General features: G+C 44.0%; 1 protein-coding gene across 2 annotated transcripts; it reads right to left on the bottom strand.

Moving 5' to 3' along the window:
- Positions 1–167: 167 nt before the first annotated feature.
- Positions 168–14,927, bottom strand: DHX40 (DEAH-box helicase 40). 2 transcript variants are annotated; one of them, XM_035561153.2, is made up of 17 exons: positions 14,713–14,927; positions 14,303–14,448; positions 13,719–13,838; positions 11,996–12,226; positions 11,731–11,797; positions 11,013–11,144; positions 9,478–9,577; positions 8,937–9,023; positions 8,248–8,430; positions 7,623–7,703; positions 6,791–6,948; positions 4,859–4,973; positions 4,460–4,568; positions 4,047–4,141; positions 3,437–3,506; positions 2,568–2,796; positions 168–890 (listed from the first exon to the last, which is right to left on the bottom strand). In XM_035561153.2, exons 1-17 carry the CDS (start codon positions 14,849–14,851, stop codon positions 751–753), a joined length of 2,202 nt encoding a protein of 733 aa, XP_035417046.1. In that variant the 5' UTR covers positions 14,852–14,927; the 3' UTR covers positions 168–750. The 2 variants fall into 2 exon arrangements, with proteins under 2 accessions (XP_035417046.1, XP_035417047.1); XM_035561154.2 differs by having other exon boundaries at positions 168–887; positions 14,713–14,890.
- Positions 14,928–21,719: the final 6,792 nt, after the last annotated feature.

Raw genomic sequence — 21,719 nt, 5'->3', positions numbered from 1 at the left:
CAGCTACCAAACTCAGAAAAGCATCCCCCTAGGCAGCAGGCCTGCTGACAGACTGCAGGATGGCACCTGGCTGTTTTCTGCCAAATGAAGAACACCACACAGTGCTAAGTCATCCCTGACAAAAATTAGGCGTTGCTGGCAAAAACATGGAAACATTTACAAGATACTTTGCATACAAAGACATCTTTACTCAGAGCCATCACCGTACATGGTACAGCACAATACACAGTAGGAACAACGTCTGTAACAGAACGCACGTGGCAAACGTCCTTTTGAATTTAGATCAAGATGGCTCCATCGTTAAAAGAGCACTCTTTACACATTTTCCTGAACATCAGATAAGCATTAAGATTGTATAGCTATAGCCATACAAAGTAAAATGAATAAAAAGGGACAGTTCTGCTCCTTTAAAAAAAAAAGCTGTAAGAAAATTTTATTAATGAAGGCACTGAGCCCTTTCTAAGTCAACTGAATGCCACAGAATTGGCACCACACTAGGTATCATGTCTTCACCCACAGTTGAAGCCACGAAATTATTGCCTGTGACACGTGGCAACAAAATTCATTTTGGTAACTTTTCCTTGTGGAATGCAGCAGTGAGGATCACATCTGTATGCCTCGGCAGCCAAACATACCACAAAGCAGAAGTTCTCCCTCATCCTAGTCAGTCATCCCGCATTACGCAAACATACCCAGAACAACTGTACCACACTGCCTTTCCTATTCCTGGGAGCAGACCAGCCATGAGCATTAGCCCATTTCATTCAACGGGCCACTTAAACCCTGTATTCTTTGCTGCTTTCTCTCAAGATAGCGAGCTCGGGCATCCTGTATTGATTTATCATCATTCCTTTTCTCCAGCTTCTTTGCAGGGTTGTCTTTGACTCCTTCTGGAGGGGGAAAGGAAAGAGACATATACTCTTCTGTGTCAAAAAAAAAAAAAGCCAACAGCATTACAATTCCCCCCATCTGTAAAATGTCCAGACAGAATTCCAAATGTTTTTCAACTAGTCAGTCAGTCATTCAAATGAGTTTCAGAGAGGACAGGCTGTACCACAGAGGAGAAAAAGTAAATAAATCATACTTTAAATCCCATGTCAATATTTGCAGTTGGGCTCATCCCACCCCCAAACCTATATCTTGCTTTTTATTGCAACAGATGCTATGCATCTTATGTTCTATGCACCCATTTCTTCATTAAATTTCACGTCTCATACTCAGGTTTAGGCAGGAAGACGACAGCAGTGGGAACAGAAAAAAAGTTTAGAATATCTTCAGAAATTTCTGGAGATAGGAGGAAGAGAGAGAGAATAACACACAGATAAAGCAGTGGGAAAAGTCAATACACCAGTTCAGACACCCTTAGAAATGCATGTTTTCTCTTGCACCCACTGAGCTGAGACCTTGGAATTGTTTCTCCCAGAAGGAAAGAAAAGCAAGAAATACTTACACCGTTTTACCAAAATAAAGAATAAAATAACTAGAAGACTAAGAATCTACATAGCGTGTGAACGTAGCAGCTAGTATTACTCTGTCTCAGAGTCAAGTTAGGAGTTCAGCTCATGCTGCAACCTTTCCCTCCACTGAGCACTAAACTAAGCTTTTGTCAGCTATTCAAATAACTATTTTATGAGAAGAAACACAACATTTGCAAGGACAACCTCAAACTCACAATTGCCTGGTAAAGTCAAAAAGTTGAGGGGGACAAAGAAAAATCCTCAGATCTCCAGACTTCAGACAAATAGATGAGGGTCCCTTCTGTTTTCCAGTAACTCAAATATCCTTTCCAGCAAATTTATAATCAAATCCAATTTGTATTTTTATGATTTAAAATGGCTGTTTCATACAATTACAAAAGAGAGAAACAGATGCCGTTCTGAGAACAAGAGTCTACAGTTTTTCCATCGTTAAGGAAATTGAAGAGGAACTATATTACCAGTGCCGGGCTGGATATTACATTAAAATTTTGGAAGGGTGAGTTCAGGAGTAAAGAGGCCCTTTGAATACTTGGCTGCCTTACAAAACCTGCTGACAGAAGAATCCAAAGAATGTCAAACAGCCAGAGCAGTTAGCATACCCCAGTTTTAATTAAAAGATAATTTATTTAAACCTATGGCATTAAATTAATTGTCAGAAAGACATTCACTGAAGTGTGATTTATTTTTTTTAATAGCCCTTAGGCACTCTCTCTTTCTCAGGTCACTATTATGAACTCATAATTTCTATGGCTAGATACCCTTTGCAAATTTAAAGAACAGACCCAAAATGCTTCTATTCCACTCTTGGTTAAGTTCTGTTTCTGTCAGGTGTAATAAACCAAAAGAAAGAGAGAGCACTGCAAGAACCAGTAGGAAAACACCACTGCATGCAGTGCCAAGGCACAAAAAGGAGGATTATAGAGCTGTAGTAAGACAAGAAAACAGCTAGAACAACACGTATCAAACATGCCAAGCACATCCAGATTAACACCTACTCGTCCAGAATGCGTTCCATGACACAATATACACACACATGCTCAACATATCGAAGAAAACCACATGTGACAGAAATAGAAGTATTATGCTTACCACAATGCCTTTTAAGGTCCTCCTTGTGTTTCCACTTGGTTATTTCCTCTTCTGTTACTTCTTCCCGTGCCACACTGCTCAGTTCATATGCATCAATTTGATGCAATCTAGGTAACAAGTCTTTGACCCACTCATAGCGAACAGGACACACCGTCCGGACATAGATTTTGGATGTCACTGTGACATCATGGAAGATGATCCACTCAAGTCGAGTCTCCTGGTTATAAAGCTTAAAAATACAAAGATTAGTTCAGAACTGATAAAAAATAATTTCTAGAGCACCCTCCACTTGCATCTTCCAAAGCTTCAGATGCAAGAGTGAGGTAAAGCTGACATTACCCTAAGTTTTCAGACAGAGAAATTGCAGTATGACTTCATAAAAACCACAGAACCGTAGAAAGACTTGGGTTGGAAGAGAACTTAAAGATCACCTGGTTCCAACCCTCCTGCCTTCAGCAGGGGTGCCACCCGCTAGATCAGGTTGCCCAGGGCCCCATCCAACCTGTCATTAAACAATTCTAGGGATGGGGCATCCACGACTTCACTGGGCAACCTGTTCCAGTGCCCTGCCACAGTCTGAGTAAAGAAAATGACTTGCTTAAAATTGCCCGGGAAATCCAAGAACAGCCAGAGAGAAAGCTCAGTCTATACAGCACTCATTTTGTAAGCCAAACATTTACCAGTTTTGAAGATGTAAGGCTCTTTCCCACCCTCAAAATGAATACTATACTCTAGGCAGCACTGCATCAGCGTTTCTCCTGGCCATAAGTTAGCACAAATCAAATCGAAAAGGAAGAGTTTACAAGGACTTGCCTCTTATTCCTTTTACAGACCCTTTGCTACTTTATTAATAGAAGTTGGCAACTTACTGTAGATGAAGGATGGATATAGACTATGCTGCCGTGTCCGTCCATCGTGCAGAAGGTCCTGGCTGCAGATCTAAAAGTTTTGTGAAAAAAAAATCTATACTGAAACACGCTTTGCTGTGATTAGACGGCAACACAAACTAACCAATTCAGCAGCATAGCAGAAAAGATTCAGATATATAAGCAACGGAAGATCTTTCCAGAATTAAGAGCAAAAAACAGGTTATGAATAAAATACACCTATCTAATTTACCACAGGAGTACTGCAGACATAACAACACGATGATAAACAGGGTTTGGGACTGTAGTCTTCGACAGCCATGATAATTCAACATCTTCAAAGCGCTATAGCTTAGTACCTGGCAGTACTCATCAGCTTGCAAGTTCATTTAATCGACAGAAAAAGTACTGTTCCAAGGATGTAAGCAACGTGCTCAGGAACGAAATCAGAGTCAGAAGGCAGACTTCCAGCCCTGTGCAGAACCACCACCTATAGCTGTAACTGCTACTTTTTTAACAGCACAATATTGCTATTCTGTTTCAACATACAACGACATCCTTTAAAATATGCATAATATATTTTCCATTCAATTTTTGAAACTTTATTACTTACCTCCTAGCTACATTAATAAAGTATCCCGCACACAGACATCTCCTTAGTATTTCTGTTCTAGAGCCTTCAAACGTCTCTTTAGGGAAGTCAGGCAGCTACATTAAAAAAAAAGAACCAGGGTATTTGCTAAAGAGAAAAACTTTACATACCCACTCCATCCCATGGATTTTAAACTCTAGATTTCTCACCCTGCAGAAACCATGAGGAAATGAATTAACACCCTCCTTCCTGCTTGTTACCACCACCATACCTGTTAGTTACACAAGCTACAGGAAGGATGGTCTAATAAATATTTAAGCATATTAGTTTCTACTGGAGAAAGGCCGTAACCATCTGGCAAAGGGTCAGTGCTCCAGTACATGTCTCAAACACAAACTAGCATAACTTCATGATATACAAAAAGTATTTTTCACCTGTTTCAGTTTACTGACTATTTCCCGAAGTTGTTTTTCCACACTAAAAGCAGATTTTACAGCTCTCCAATGGATCCAGTATTTCTGGCACCACGCCGAAGGAGACTTGCTGAGAACAGAAATACTTGCATTATAAAGAAGCCCTTTGTAAACTGAAGGCAGAAAGTTGCCTCTATTTTTTGTTATAGTCGTACAAAGAAGGCAACCTACACAGCCAGATACTGTGTCAGTTTAAATAATAGTTGTCTTGATAGAAATTACAGATCACAATAAGGAATCAATCTGCAGTTAGGAGTAAGTACAGACACGTACATATACGGAATATATTCAAAAAACCATCTGCAGGTGGGAGTTAATGAGCAACGCAAAACCACTTACTGTAAAGAAACCAGTTTATACCTTGTTTTGCACTGTTCAAAAATATTTAAGAGGGTTGCAAAGTCATTGCAACCTCCCACTTGTGAGGAAAGTTCCTGGTGTTGAAGTTCTGCCTCCTTTTGCTTCTGAGGATCACCTGAGGAAATAAGTTATACCTCACTTTAACAAAGTCATTTTTATTTATCACTCCTACTTTATCTTTTATTAGCACATCTCCAAAGTGTGTTTGACAGTCTTGTATCTCTATTCATGTTATTTTTAGATTTGTCTCTCCTCCACAGCTGCATTTACAGTTCTTCCCCTCTTTCCTCTACTGCTGAGCAAGAATATGTAGATGCTATTAAATCTGTAACTAAAACTATCAGTCAGCCATAGGGATGGAGACTTCTAGTCTCTAAGAAAAGTTACTACGTATTGCTCTCACAACCAATTCAGATGCCACCGTGGAATGATAAAGGAACAGCAACCCTAAACAGCTCACAGGGATCAAGTGAAAGTTTTGCCTGGGGGGAAAAAAGCAAGACTGTTGGAACCACCCCATCATAGCACCTGATCTGTTTAACTCAGCTTTTGTCCTACTACTCAAGTACAATAGTGATGGAGGTCTTAAAAAAAAGTCTAGAAAAAAATGTCATCCGTTAATTCAGTGGGAATTTGCCTTCATTAAATGCTAGGAACGTACTAATAAAAGCAACAACATTTCCAAGGTGTTATTTCAGGTTCTGAGTATTCCCTTGGTAGAGAGGGATAACGCTGCAGAGGCCAATGTATTGCATTGCTGCTGCACTGCAGATATCAGAAGTTTGTGGGTACTACAAGTAACACGGATGAAGGAAGGGGGCCCGTTCATATACATACCACACAAACAAGTGTCTTCAAAATGGCAAGTCTCTGTGTTTGTGTCCTAATGTGTGCTGGAGAGCAACGAATGTGTACTCTAGCTAGCTGGACAGATAACAAGTGCACATTGCCAGGTGGAGGATGGGAAAACAAAAGCATGTTTGTGGCAGTGGGAAAGACCCCAGAGCAGAATCCAGGCTATCAGTACTATCAGCAGTGTCTTTAGCTGTTGCACTAACAGGCACAGTTAATAGACTACAGAGATAACTGGACAAAAGCCAATGAGTGACTTGAATGGACAAAGGTCTCCCACAAAGATCGTGCTACATACAGCCTTTTCTCAGCTGGGGGTGGGCAGGCGCGCTGGGGAATCAGGCTGAAGGGAAAAGGAGGTGGGAAGGAGGACATGAGAGACTGGGTTTAACACTATCAAGAGGTGCTAGCTTGGAATGCCAGCGAAATCACATTTTCCATTAAGCCAGAAAAATCACTGGAAATGGAGGCAGTGACAAGTTGAACTTCTTACATTAACTCAAAAGCTTTACCTATTCAGTGTTACTGAAGAAACCCATCCAGAGGTGACCCCATTCCTTAAAATTTAATTAAGCCGCTCCTCTGGCTTATAATTAGACCAACAGCAGACACCACCAACAAAACATCTGCTGTGGTGTGTTCCCTCCCCCCTCAACCCAAAGCACAGCTTTCCTCCTATGACCTCTCTCTCAGCACTCCATTAGCTTACCCAGATGTTACTTCACAGCTCACAGCCTTGGGACAAACACAACCCAATTCAACGCTATCTTGAAGCTTCTGGAATAGCTGTTGTCCAATTCCTAGTGTGCAAAATGTCCTGACTCCAAGACCACAGAAAGCTGTAAAAGCATACGGGCACACGTATATTTGCCCTAATCTTAACGTCCTTCCCTACAGATCTTTCTCTGGGAGACGAGGCACTGCGCACGAGGAATCTTCCTCACGCTGCAATATACGTGTTATTTAAAGCATTAGTTTAAGGCGAAGCAGCGTGTGCTGCCCAGCCATTGTCTGGGATGTCCCTGTCCAAGCTGAATTCCCCACCTTCCCAAGGCTGCTTCGAGATAAGGGGCTTCCTACCTGGACGAATGAAAACATTTTCCACAGACAACATGGCTGCTATGGGAAGCAGCATATCTTCACAGTCAAGAGAAGCGGCTTTTATGACAGCACAGGTCAGGTTAGGAGGGAGAGGAAACTGCACCAGGAATTCACCCAGTCTTGTCACGTGGCCTCTCCTTATCGCCGGGAAAAACAGAAAGGAAAAAAAAACCGATTCAACAACACTATGTTTAAATGTAAATGGGAACAAGCACGCACAGTGTTAGCCACCATATATGGATAAAGAGCAGGAAATAAATGCTTCCCTCTGACTGCTCTAATACCGCAGTCTGCGTGCGCCCAGACAGGTGCTGGAGACACAAAGCAAGTGTTACTAGCAGAAGAGCCTTTCACCTTTCTCCGGTTTGCCTGTGCCTACTTCATGGCAGACAAGGCTATTTAAGTGTATCACATGCTTAAGATATTTTTTTTTCCCCAAGAAGAATTCCTGGAAGCTTTGGATAAGATCTCCCTTCCTGTCTTGAGTTCTCAGTGGGTCTCACAGGCAGTGCATAAGCACCTTCGTCACATCAATCTAGGATCTGCTATCAGGAACTACTGCACAGAAAGTTGAATTTGTATGTTGTTATTCAGGAACTCTAGGACAACATGAAGAAATTAATCTCTCAAGTCCTAAGCTATGCTCTAATTCTAATTTTACATTGAGTACATTAAAACCTAGTAGTTAACTTCCTGATCAAATGAGGAAACAATTTATTGCTGGGGAAAGTCCTTTAGCCCAAGTGAACAACTCATTAACAACAATTGAACCATTACATTCTTGCAGTGACTACACCCCTTTATTTTTTACCTGTCAATAGCATCACACTGGTAAAGTTGCTTGAGAGCTTCTAAAATATGCCTCTCTTCAGGACGGTCCAAATAAGGAAATCTATAGTAAAAAATGAAGTAAAAATTTCACTGTTCAGACTCAGTTTAGCTTTGTTAATTATCATATTTAGTAAAATACTTTTGTAACCTTCCAGTACAAGTTACTGACCAAAGAGTGCACACACATCTTCAGTATATGGGCATATTACTAAATACGCAGCTTCATGATGTAGAATTACAACTGCAGACCCAGCACCATCTATGAAAAGATTAGCTGTATTTTCTGCACGATTCATCCTAAATTTAAACAATTCCACAGAGAGCTAGCTTTTGCGATACCAGTATTTCAAAGGAGCACTATTCATTTCAGAGATAAGGAGGTAGTTTTGGCAGAACCTCACAATGAACTTGCGCTCAAGATCCAATGTGGTGTTAAAGATTCTGAGAAGAACAGCAGAAAAACTGAGAAGCTGATTGTATCGTCCCGTCACAGTTGGCCAGAGACCTAATCCTGCCTCCTGCCAATAGGCTCTTGGTGCCTGTTCTGCTTTGCCTCTGAGACCTCAGGAAGAAAGTGATAATCCCCCCTGCTCCACGGAGGTTACCTTATGACATCATGCACAGAAAGGCACTTCAAGGTCAGGATCACAGATGTCAGACTGGTTCTCTTGATCTCTGGGACCGTGTGGTCAGGCATACACTGCTCCCAGAACTCTTTGCTGTATAGCCGGTAGCTTTTTCCAGATGATGTCCTGCCAGCTCGGCCAGCTCGCTGCATTGCTTCACTCCTGCCAACACACAAAGGCAGGGGAAAAAAAAAATACATAACCTTGATCCGTTCTGTTTTTAACCAAAGCATCACACTGTAAAAACGACAAATATCAACTTCTATGCTTGTAGATGAAAGATTTAATATATTGTGAAGCAACTGAGAAGTCTAGCTATACAAGAAACAGCAAAATGAAGAAGCGTTTCTATTCAAAGGAAGAATTTTATTTCATCTTCTCTGAATCAGACTGTTGTATTGAGCAAACATGTGAGCCACTGTCCAGACTACAGACAATACATTGTCAACTCCTCCTTAACGCCTGTAATTTCTTATAAGAAATAACATGTTCTGAACAACTTTCTGTGCAGCAAACAAAACGCCTTTGAACTACGAAGCCTCAAAAGACCCCACTTCCCTCTTGTGCTCCCTCTTTTTCTTTTTTCCTCTTTTGTAGGAGCACCTGAAACACAATTTTGTCAGAGCACCTCCCAGAAACACCAAGCAAATCACCTTTTTCAAACTTACTTTGAAATGGGAACCACCTCCAGTATGTCCAAGCCAACTCGCGGGTTATGATTCAACTGCTTCACAAATCCACTGTCTACTACGTACCTGAAAAAGATCCATACTCTGTCAGAGAAGACTATAACAGAGGCCTCAACAGACAGATAGGCAAATGCCACGTGTGTGTAAGGTCAGAGCAAGAACACAATTGCCCTACATTTGCTGCAGAGGTAGTTGCACTTTGCCGGCCAGCTGCAGCCCTGCAACAATTTGGTCTACAGGATGTTACAGATAACACCTCCCCACACCCAGCAAGATTATGCTGATTTACTGGAGCTGATCTGATTTCAAATTAGGTTCCAACAACATTAGTCATTTGTAAGACTACACAATAGCAGCTAAGGTATTTCTTTTATCCACTACACAGACAAAAAGAAGGCAACAGGTAATTTACCAGACAGGTAGGAAACCAGAAGGAAGTCAGATGAGCTTTTCCAGACCTAGTTCAACTTTCAGGATTATTCTCTCTATTCCAGCTTTTATAAAGGATAGGAAACAATACCTGACTCCTTCAATTGTCAGAGATGTTGCAGCAATGTTTGTGGATACCACACATTTTCTAATGCCTGTGGGAGCTGGCAAAAATATTCTTTTCTGTTGATCTGAAATGACAGGCAGTTAGTAAAACATTGCTCTGATATCAAATCATCTAACACTAGACAAACGTACTCAAATGTTTAATGAAATTTATTTGAATGAAATTAGAAAAGGAATCACAAAACATTTCAAAATATAGATTAGATCTTATTTTAGCATATGGCAGGAAACAGAGAATATACTCTTTATGGTTTGCATATTCAAGATTTTGAGAAAGACCAACTCTCCTGGATATTTCCTAACACAGAGCTAGGAAAAAAGAAATGCTACCTGGTCTTAATGGAATCTTCAAGAAGGATTTGAAGGGTTTTAACATATCAGAGCAAGTGAAGGTGAACATGAAAAGATTCAGATAAATCCCTCATGCTTCCAGCAAGTATTCTTCTAACATGTAAAAAAGTAACAAATGCAATTTCCTTTAATTCACTTGCATTTCCAAAAAACAACAGAAGGAGGTAGAAATTCAGCCCTCTCCTGAAATTTTATTTTTTAAGACATGAAACTTCAAAGTATCAAAATCTCCTTAAAATTCTCTCTCGTGTATTTAAAAGGCTGAAATACAATGGCCTCTGAGAAACCACCAAAAAAGGAATTAAAAAAAAATCTGTCAGAATCTAACACCCAGCAAGGATGGAGAAAGGAATAAGCTACAGCTTTCTTTTATGCAACTTCTCATTTCGCTCTTTCAAGAAGATGAAAACTTTATGCAGGTCTTTCCCAGATCATTTCCCTCAGCAGCACTTCCAGATGGAAATTATTGCTGTCCTGCTCTTCTGAACGCTTATTCAGCCTCCTGGCATTCTACATACCACACCCACACATTTAAACATCACACTTGAGATCATCTGCAAATACAGCGCCTGTGTTCAACAGAGGTCAAAGTGCCTTTGTTTTTTTTAACTCTTCAAAATTAAATGTGATATTGCTGCCAAATAAAACAGAGTGACTCACTCTGATAACCTATACTTTCTATATTGCATAACACTATTCTTTCAATCTTCTTTTACAGGTCTACTCTCATCTTTGAAAATATACTGGCAGTATCTTTTCCGTATAAAATAAAAACGAAAGTAAAATGTGAGGGCCCTAAATACAATAACTGAACTTTCAGTGCTGCAATATCCCCTTCCTAAGCTGGAGGCATCGATACTATGTGAAGCAATTCCTGCTATTTCCACCATTTCCAGCGGATATGAATTTTAGCTGGAGGCTTCTGTGCCAGTGCAGAGAAAGCTGAAGTGCCGTCAGTTTACGAACACCACAAAAACAAACAAACAGAAAACCTACACACACAATAGCGCTACAACGTTGTGACAAATAGGTTAACGAATCTCATTTCCCCAGTCACAATAAAAATACCTGTGTAGGATGCTGTTTATAACAAGTCTTGCAGTTAACGTTTACATGAATTAAGTTGCATACGACATTATTTGCTCTTACCTGTTGACATCGACCCATATAATGGTAAGATAAGCAGGCCTTCAATGGATCGATCGTGTACTTCATACCGGTAATCAATAGACTCTGCTTTCTTGAAAAGGAGGTCGCAAGCTTTTTCTATCTCATTTTGACCTGAAAAACATACAAGAGCATTTAAGTGACCTGCTTAGCCACAACTCTGCCTTCCTCGTTTGCAACATCTCTGCACAAGGGGCTTCTGCCAACGTTGCGGTCACCCATCCCACTGCGAGAAGGAACTGGTATTTATGAGAGTCAGCCTCGGTAGTGACAATCCCATCTTCCCACAGTGCCTCTCACCAAGGCTTTTCCCTAAAAGATGACTGCGCAAGAGCTTCATATGTCACTTTTGGTGCCTGGCCCATACTCTGATGTAGGCTTTTGGAGTTAATTAAATTCTTCTTTCCTGAATTAACAACCAAACAGAGCAATACAAATATTGAGCTAACCTGACGCAGAAGGAAAAGAACATGTACAAGTCTTGTACATATTTTTCATAGCTGATCTCATAGGCCTGGATATACCTTAACATGCTCTGAAAACTACCACTTCACAAGATTGTCTGTCAGTCTGCAACTTTCCTTTCTCTACTTACCGCTCTGGAACAAACTATAAAGCCCTTGGGAGGCTGTACTGGTTTTGCTGACAATTAAATCCTTTGCCTGGAATGACCACTAGCTGTTGAAATAAAGATTCTCACCTGTCAGGAAAACCAAGATGTCGCCTTCTGGTTCATTTAAGTGGATATCCAATGTCACTTTCACAGCCTGAAACAAGCAACGAACAAACCAATATCAGCTGGAAACAGAACCTCACTCTTTCAAAGACCTCATGGTACTAATTATTTCCCACACCATGCTGAGATGGTGAGAACACAGCAATCCAGCAGCTGAGTCTTGTGGTCTTAAACAGATGACAGTCATACTAAGAACAGAGAACGTAACACAAAGTAAAACAGGTCAGACCTCTGTAACATATGCAGAGCTTCCTGTGTCCCGTGGGCTGAGCAGGTTGCAGAATATCTCCTTTACTGGGTAACTTCTTCCTGGAATGTGCAGCACTGAGCAGTGTCCAAAGAACTCTGAGAGCTTGTCTACCTCCAGGGTGGCGGACATCACCACCACTTTCATGTCTGTCTTCCTGCCCGATGGTTTCTTCTGTAGAAATAGTTTCTTCAGCAAACCAAATAAAATATCCTAGCAGAAAAAAAAAAAAAAGAAGCAATTTATGTTAGTTCCCCAGTCTTCCTAGAAGTGCCTGATGAACTAAGAAGGGACTGAGTTTATGACATGGATACAGAGAAGACAAGAAATTACATCTTCAGGGCCTACGCACTCAGAAGAACACATACACTTAGCTTGCTCATCTCATAAGAACACAAATTAATTTCTAGAATTTAATTAATGTTTCATCAGTTTTTCTCACAGCTTATAAATGGAATTCTTTGCTTTTCATTTTTATACGCTCATGGTCAAGTCAACTGCAAGAAAGGTCAGTCACCGCAGATCAATTTAAAAAAAGTTATCTTCATCCAGTATACGTTACCTGACTGAGTGGACACCCTCTTTTGTCATACTGGTTATTGTTATCACTTCAGAAAATTTATTTTACTCGACATTGCAGTGGATTAAAAAACTGCTCCTTTTAGTTAGTTATGGGTGATGGAGCAGTAACTTCTTACGTCACTCTAGCTCAATTACTTGCAATACCCTCAGACGCTTGAGGACAGAAGTGGGATGCAGAAAGCAGCGTGTCTTTTCCCCAGGCTGACTAGTAGGTTGTTTTCCCTGTTCCCATGGCTCACTACGTAGGACTGTCTGGACACAGACTCCCTGCTATTGTCAGTTCTTTGGCTTCCCCATGCTCTCTCTCTCCCACCCAATGTCAGTGACACAAAACAGTCTCCTGAGGACTGAGTCACTCGAGTCTCACTCTGCTCACCACAGAAGGGTCAGACTGACATTTGACAGCTTTCAGTACTTAGGTCAGTCTGGATACCTCCATGACCCCGAAACCATAATCTCTTTGCACAGTCATATACACACCCTACGAAACGTTAGGCCTTACAGCAAGAGAGATGTTTCAGGCTGGTTTATGTTTGTGGGTGGGTTTTTTTGTTTGGTTGTTGCATTTTTTTTTTTGGAGGGGACGAACAGGAGGGACACCACTGTCCAGTGCCAGCCAACATTTAAGTGCTGTCAAACGCAACAACAGCTACAACAATTTCAACTTGATTACAGGCGGCATCTTATTTTCGGGATACACAGCATGCAATAGATCAAGCAGTGATCCTATGGCCTTAGAACAGCAAAAGGATAAAACACATCTGTAGAAAGTCAGCCAAAAACCTTGAGAACCATGCTGATTACCTTTTTGAGCAATAAGAGAGACAACATTTCTAGAGGTCCGTACAGACACAGTGTCAGGACTCCTGAGATCTTGTCTTACTGCAGGAACTGACTCACTGTGAAAGATTTTAGGTAGTCACTTAGCCTGTTCTTTGCTTTGGTAAAACTCTTCTGTCATTAAGTACAGATGTAATTTCAATATGCAAACCTCTTACAGAATCTTCAATTGAAAATAGACTTGAAGGAAAGAGTACCACATTTATATTATTTTCACCAACGAGTTCCAACTTCCCCTTTACCAACACCAAGCAACACTTGCGCTTAAGACGGTGACACTCACAGTGCTAAGGCTCCGCTCGTGAGCTTCATCCAGAATGATGATGCTGTACTTGCTGAGAAGGGGGTCAGCCAATATATGCCTCAACAAGCAGCCATCCGTCATGTACTTGATGGCAGTATCCTGAAAGGTTCAATTAGACCTTCAGCTTCTGTCCCGGTTATTTACATCGATATAGGTCAGATACTCACAAAGCACAGACACACACACAGGGATTGTTTACGCACAGCATCACAAGTGTTTGGCAACATTCCTGGTGGTGGGGCATGGGAACAGGTTGCTCAGAGAGGCTGTGGATGCCCCATCCCTGGAGGTGCTTAAGGCCAGGCTGGATGGGGCCTTGGGCAACCTGATCTCGTGGGTGGCGCCCCTGCCTGTGGCAGGGGGTTGGAACTGGGTGATCCTTGAGATCCCATCCAACCCGAGCCGTTCTATAATTCTACGATAAGAAGTGAGTTCTGTGACAACCCAACCGCAGCTCCACCCCACTGGGACAGCTTCCCTGGCTCGTGTGAGACCAAAACCTCTTCTGAGGCTTTCTGCCCCGCAGCCCCAGAGCGCTCCCCACTCCCTGCCCGCAGCCCTACCTGTGAGGAGCAGTCGTCGAAGCGCACCTGGTAGCCCACGACGGTGCCCAGTGCACAGCCCAGCTCCTCGGCCACCCGCTGCGCCACCGACACGGTGGCAACGCGCCGGGGCTGGGTGACACCGATGGCCCCGTGCTCGGCCAGGCCTGCGGGAAGAGAAACGGGGGGCTGAGGGGGGGCTGAGGGGGCATGGGGTGGGGCTGAGAGGGGGGCTGAGGGGACTGAGGGGGGGGCTGAGGGCCTGAAGGGGGGCTGAAGGGGGCGCTGAGGGGACTGGGGGGGAGGCTGAGGGCCTGAAGGGGGGAGCTGAGGGGCTGAAGGGGCGCTGAGGGGGGCGCTGAGGGGGCGACCCCGACCCCGCCGCCCCACGCGCTCCGGAGGGTCTCCGGGGGGTCTCCCCCGGCCGTTACCTGCCTCGAAGAGGTACCGGGGCAGCTGCGTGCTCTTGCCGCTGCCCGTCTCGCCGGTGACGATGAGGAAGGGCTGCCGGCTCACCGCCTCCACCAGCGCCCGCCGGTAGCGGCGGATGGGCAGGCGGCCGCCCTCCATGGCGACGGGGGGACCCCCGCCCGCCCCCTCCCCACCTCCCCTCACGCAAGCCCCGCCCCCTCCAGCTGACGTCACCCCCGCGCGGAAGCGCCGCCGCCGCCGCGCGCACAAAGGTGACGCGGCGCGGCTCGCCGCCCCGCCTACCCCCCTAAACCGCGCCCACTGCGAGCCCCGCCCCTCCCGTGCAGGCCCCGCCTCTCCGCCGTGTAGGCCCCGCCCCTCCTGTATAGGCCCCGCCCCCCCATGCCCCACCTTTTCCCCTCAGGCAGCCGCCCTCAGCCCCAGACGGGCCTTCCCCCCCGCCTCGTGTAACCAAAATGGTTGTTTTTTACCCCAGATCTCCTGGGGGCCTGGCAGCGGTGAATTATAGTGTGAAATCGGAGGGACCGCAGCGGTTCCCTCACAGTGCCTGAAATACCCCCTTGCCATCGCCACGGCATAAGGAGGAGATGTGATGGAAAATGGCTCGAAAACCCCAAATGTCTCTCAAAAGCACCATTCGGCTACACCAGGCCTGGCATTCCCCGTAACGACTGAATTCAGACATGGCCTGAAGGTGGCAAGCGATGAACGCTTAACGCATGAGGCCAGGCTGCAATCCCAATCCCCAGACTGAGCATGGCTGCTGCGACGAATTCCTGCCAACGCGCAGTTTCTGCACCGTGCTTTGTCTACACCGTGATGTCCTTTCCCATAGGGGCCCTGAGGATGTTAATGTTTCACCCTCCACTGGGGTGAGAGTCGCACAGATGTTAATGTTTCACCCTCCGTTGGGGTGAGAGCCGCACCGTGCGTTTGTCATCGTGTCAGCCCGAATTAGGCCACCTACTGACTCCATTTACTGCCAGCTGCCTCCGTTTGTGCCTCTGACACAATGGGAGAAATATTCACCTGCTGGCTCAGGCCTCAGCGTGAGGGCTGACCAGGAAATGCTTGTGAAGCACTCTGGACCTGGGAAAATATTACCTCAGTCCCCACTGTCGCCAGTTCAGATATTTCTAAACCCTATAAATATTTGTTTAGTCTGTCTAGAAACTGGCATGGTAGTCATGGCAGATAAGACGTTTTCTGCCCGGCCTTATTAATACAGCGAGAGAGAAGAGGTCAGTGCAGGAAGTGTTTCATTACAGTGCTACAGCTACAAAAGATACCTGGTATTATGTCCCTGGGTTTATTACTTTGAGGTGTTTGCAACAATCTTTGCCCCCCCCCCAAAATAAATAAATAAATAACAGAAAGACAAATCCCTTCTCCAAAGCTACAAAAACTGTCCACCAGCTGCTGACAAACAATCAGCATGCACTAACATGAAGATTCATACTTTGGACAGCATTAAAGGTGTTTAGGCATTCTGCTGGCATAGATCTTCCATTTCTGTCTGAGGCTGACCTGTAGCAATTACCTACAATAACTTAGATGCTGTTCTATAAGCATGAGAAGCACATCAGCCCGGCAGTAAGATTGCTATAACCATTCTATATCTCTGTTCACTTAGGTACATAATGGAACATGTCAATGTGCTGTATGCTGCCTTTATGAAAGCGTTTCATATTTATTTCCTCACGATGTACTAATGCTGTATTGCCGCTAGTAACTTGCTCAGTTAATGGTGATCATATACACTGCTTTACTATTTCCTACTGGAAACTTCAAACAGGCTTTTTGGTAGTCTTTTACTGATAATTTTTATTACATTATTATATGGTTTTCATAGGTACATATGTATGTATGAATGCATGCAGACATGCACATTCTACTTGATTCTATTTAAATCACATACTGCTTTTGGCACGCACAGGGGTAGGTAAGGTTTTTCAATTTTCTTTTTGTCCTCCTAGCCTGGGAATAGCAGATTTGGGTTTAATCAGCCTCTTTGCGGTCCTGAACTTTGTCCTCCTGGAATACAGTGCCATTCATTTAAGGATTTCCCTCTGTCTAATAAACATTAATGAATCACACTCTACAATTCCCTTGTGATGTTATCTCGGTTTCACAGATGGGGAAAACAGAAACAAATTAAGGGGTCTGCGCACACCACAAATCAAAGGCAGAGCTGGTAGAAGAACCCAGTAATCCCAGCACAATTCCCTGCTCTAATAACTCTGTAGAACTGCATCTCTACCCACACAGCTGTTCTGTCAGTAACTGTGCTACACAGGGTAGCATGGTGACTTTCAGGCTAGCCAGGAAGACTGAAATTGCTCTTTTCCTAAGGTTTAGCTTTACACATAATTGCAAATTACATGTAAAGGTGATAGAGGGCTGCAGCTCTGCCAGCTTCCTGTACTGAATTACCCCTGAGGATGTCTTTTTTCGTTTCTGAGCAGCGGATATCTTTTCTCTTCCGACAAGCAGAGAGATAATGGGATATGGTGAATATTCCAATCCCTCATGGTGCACAACAGATTTATTGCTCTTCCCAGAGGAGAGGCCCAGGTTCCTGAGGAATTTTCTTGTCCTTGCTCTGGACAGAGCAGTCCGTTCCATGATGAACATGGCATCCCTTGATGCTTGTGAAGGAAACCACATCTATTAATTACATTGAGCAAGTGAAGACAGATAATTGCTTTGTGCCTGTGGAAAGTAGGGCCATGTTTTAGAAGAAAGATCCCCAAGCTTTAATTTCACTACTGACAAAGAGCATAGCCCAAAGTTCCCACAAGCCGTGCTCCTGTCAGCCGACCAGCAGTTCTTCTGTCAGCCAGGATTTCTGTGGCACCGGCTCTGAGCTGTTATTGGAAAAGCGTTATTCTTAAAACAGAGAAAGAAGGTGTTAGACACAGCAAAAAGCAAAGTCCCTTTACACTGCCATCTGCTATCTTAGAATGCCTTGCCACAAAACATTGATGAATTGACAAGTTTTATTTCAAATTTTCCTCTGCTTGTTACAGATTGCTTCTTTCTGAAGACAAGATCAGACGCCTTAGCCTTTCTCCCGCATACCGAATAGATTTGCCTTGTGCTTAGTTCCACAGAAAACAAGAGCCCACAGTCTGCCAGAACAGCCAGGTTACTCAGAGACGCCTTCACAGGTTTCTGCTAAAAAATACTGCAGGAAAGGAGAATGGGGAGGCAGCACTGTGCTGTATGCACCGAGGCCTGTGCCTGCCTGAGGGCACCTGAGGTTTGCCTGCTCATGGCCACAGCCGGGATCTGGCCAGCAGCGAGCCACAGGTGCAGGATCAGATCTCAGCACCCCAGCTCTGTGAACGTTTCTGCACAAACCTTGCTGTGCTCGGTAGAAGAGACCTGGCTTGCCCACTACAAGCCCCAACTGTTTCTCTTAAAACCCTGTTTTCTTTCAAGTCGGTCTATGACGGGCCAGCAATTAATTTTGTTAATTTACCACCCTCACACGTACTCCTGCATCACCCTTTTTAAATTTAACCACAGTGTCAGACGTGTCAGACCCGCAGCTGTTTCTGAGGCCGCACACAAGTGATTGCTGCTGCTGCTGCCAGGTGCCAGCACGCACAAAAAGGTCGCAGGCCGGGAGGATTCGGCGTGGCTCAGCTGTCCTCATTCTCACACAGGGCATGGTCTGTCCGTCTGCCCGTCAGCCCGCTCACACACAGCAGGCAGGTGAGGGGTTGTATATCAGAAATGATCCCATGGCGCTCGTACAAGCCACGGGCCTCCACCCAAAGCATTTCCCTGACTCTAGTCCTGTGGTACCTGTGGCACTGAAAGCTCATGGCGATTTTAGGAACGCCTCACGCCTACACTTCTGTTACAGCCCGTGGGAGGCTTCTAATCTATTTCTGTGTACTAGACAAGATTATTGTTCTCCTGACTTCCTTATCAGATGTGATAAATCAGTAATTTACTCTATGTTCCCATTAGAGTGCACCACAGCTATGATTTATATATATTTTTCTATGAGAGCAAAATAAGCAGATATCCTAAACTGTCTTGGAATTTTCCTCTTGTGTATGTGGCAGCACCTCCTATCACCCAAAGTAGTTTTATTTCCCCAACTGTTCAATCTAGGACAAAATACTACACTTTTGTTCTATATTAGGACTGTAGAACAAGGCAGCTGATTGTTTTCACAGCCTCAGTGCTCACGGAGGGGACTGTGGGGGAAGAGTTAACCCCTGGCCTGAGCTTCTCTCACAGCAAGTCATTAAGAAAAAATCCAGATCTCCTCCATGCTCTCCCAAAATCAGGTGTTGATGAGCTGCATGCACCCACTGCCTTCCTCCCCTTCCCATGACCCACAGGGTCAGCTGTGAATACAGGTCCATCTTCCACTTCCTTCCATAGCCTTGCTTTGGAGCTTCTTCTCCCAGTGAGACAGGGTCCCCCAGAAACCCTTGGGAAATCTTTTTGGTCAAAATTCCCCTCATTGCCTCTTGTGGTCCCCTTCATGACACATTCCTCTGGGCCACCATGAGCAGCTCACAGGCCTGTTAGGCCCGGCCACCGCTGAGGTGTCTCCTTGCCTCAGATGTGGCCTTCAGATCCAGGAACAAAGAATTGGGCCTACCAAACAGACCACAAAAAACTTGTATTTCTTCTATGAATCTATGGAGCAGCGGTTGCATTATCCAATTTCCTCTTGTCCCCATGTTTAACCCTTCAGTATCATCAGCTGTGGATGTCCACAGCACCCAGCAACAAAGGCAGAGCCCGCGACAGCCACACACGTCCCGCTAATGGCTTCGTTCTTCCACCACCACTGGAAAAACTAAAACAAAACCAAATCCCCAGCCCTGCGTAATTGTGGCCCTGTTATTCATAGATCTTAAATTGTACTCCTTCATGAATTTTAATGTGCAGTCCATTTTCTCTCCACTAATCCTACATTAGGCTGGAAGCCTTTAAAGACTGAACATTTGCCCTCCTTAGCTCTTTATTCCCTGCAGCATCGCAGCGCGGTGTCCCAAGGCATTGCCCTTGTCGCAGCTGGTCTGGCAGCTAGGCTCAGTGACATCAAAGTGCTTCCTTATTAGATACTCCCGTTTCGTGCACCCGTGACAAAAGCAGCTGGCCTGTTGAATAGACACCCTGGGAAGAGCAGCTTATGTATTTTGTCCATGATCTGTTGGCATGGATATGAGCTGCGCAGCATTTGAGATAACACCTGCTTGTGAATCTTTAACTCCGTGCTTCTGTAAATCTCTTCTTCTAGATAATCTCCACAAGGCACTGGGAACCAGTGAAAGTCCCCCAGGAAGTTCCCCTTTCACAGGAATCGCAGAATTACTGGGTTGTTACTGGTAGTGACACACAAGGGCAAAGCACAGTCAGTTGCACACCGACACAGACCAAAAGGTGCTCAACAGCCTTATTTCAAATGGCATTTAGATGTGAAAGCCAGACAGAACCATTAGATACTCTAATCTGACCTTCAGCAAAATGCAATCTGAGCCTGTTATTTTGCTACTAAATTTAGTAATTTGATCAGCTGAAGTGATTCTTCCAGAGGGAAGATACCGAGGCTCAGTTTGAAAAGACGAGGAAGCCGCAGCCTCATGTGGCGAGCTGTCCGAGTGAAACGCTCTGCCAGTCCTGCCCCAAGAGCGACAGTCTGCAGCAGACAAAGGCAAGGTGTGCTCTTCTGCAAATTGGTAAGGATATGGCAAGCACTTCCATGCGTCTCACGGAGCCTTGTGAGAGGAAAAAGGGATATTTTAAGTTCCTCAACTATAAAGCTCTAAAAATACAGAATCTTTGATGTATAAATGCATGCTAAGGACCTTTTTGGCCCTGCCTACAAATGTTTCCAATTGCCACTAATTTCACTTTGCTTGCAGAACCAGCAGTAATATTCCTTTTCTGAGATATACAGAGCATACTTGGTATTTTAATAACTCTGGCCCTGGGGATACTTTGCGCCACTCACACAACAAGCGGGCACAGGCAGAAATGAGTCTGACTTAAAATCTGATTTGGTTTAAACAACACTGACCTTATGAGAAGTGTGGAGTCTGAACCAGGCCTGCAAATCCCATCTGTTTCTTATTTCTATAATGGGCAACCTAAAACCCTAAATCCAAACAGCTCTGAGCTTTGAATCCAAATTTTGCAGCTTGAGTCCATTACTAGCAATGACGACTGCTAGCCCAGCACAGACTTCCTTCTTAAATTGTACACCGTGATTTATAGCACGACATTAAGCGAAGGAGACGTACAGCAGGTTGGCTAACAGCTAATCTGAAAGGTGCTTGGAGGCAGAGCTGTGGGCTGCTGGATAAGTTGACCGCATATTTGCTCCCCATAAAATTGTTATCACACTGCTCTTGTGCTTTAGTGGTGTTTTTAGGGTTAACGGATGCTTGAGAACCACTCAAATGCTCCTCTGCTATTAGGAGCTAATGAAAACCTGTGCTATCTCAGCATGTAGTGTTATATTAAGTTACAGGTTTTGCTGTTTTCTCATCTTTTCTCTCTAGACAAAGTGGAATTTGTTGTCAGAAAGAAGATGTAATCTGTAAAACAAGCGTCTCTTTAGGCTTTTATGAAAAAATAAAAGAGAGGGTATTCAGAAAAATCCTTGCCTCTGTCCTTTAATTCAGAAGAACAAAGGTGGTGAAGGCTCTTCTCTAAGCATGAGATGAATTTGGCAATACCATTCCCATTAGCACAGAATAAACCCTTTAAATATATAATGGCCTGAGCACAATACAGATTAGAAAAGTAAGTGTGGAACTGTAAGGGTCCTAATTATTTTTCACCCATCCACCTTTATATTAAATACGAAGTGTTGATGTTTTCCCAGATGCTGGGTGAATTATTGAATATTTTAAGTGATGCTGTGTTTATAGAACTGCAGTTACTCAGTATCTGCCTTTGTTTGGAGAAGAATCCCCGTCCATCCTTGCTAATGGCTTCTTCTGATCTCATCCGATATGGAGGATTTCCT

This window comes from Cygnus atratus, chromosome 20 (genome assembly GCF_013377495.2).
Source record: "Cygnus atratus isolate AKBS03 ecotype Queensland, Australia chromosome 20, CAtr_DNAZoo_HiC_assembly, whole genome shotgun sequence".
NCBI classification, from domain to species: domain Eukaryota; kingdom Metazoa; phylum Chordata; class Aves; order Anseriformes; family Anatidae; genus Cygnus; species Cygnus atratus.
This window is presented reverse-complemented; position numbering and strand designations above follow the sequence as displayed.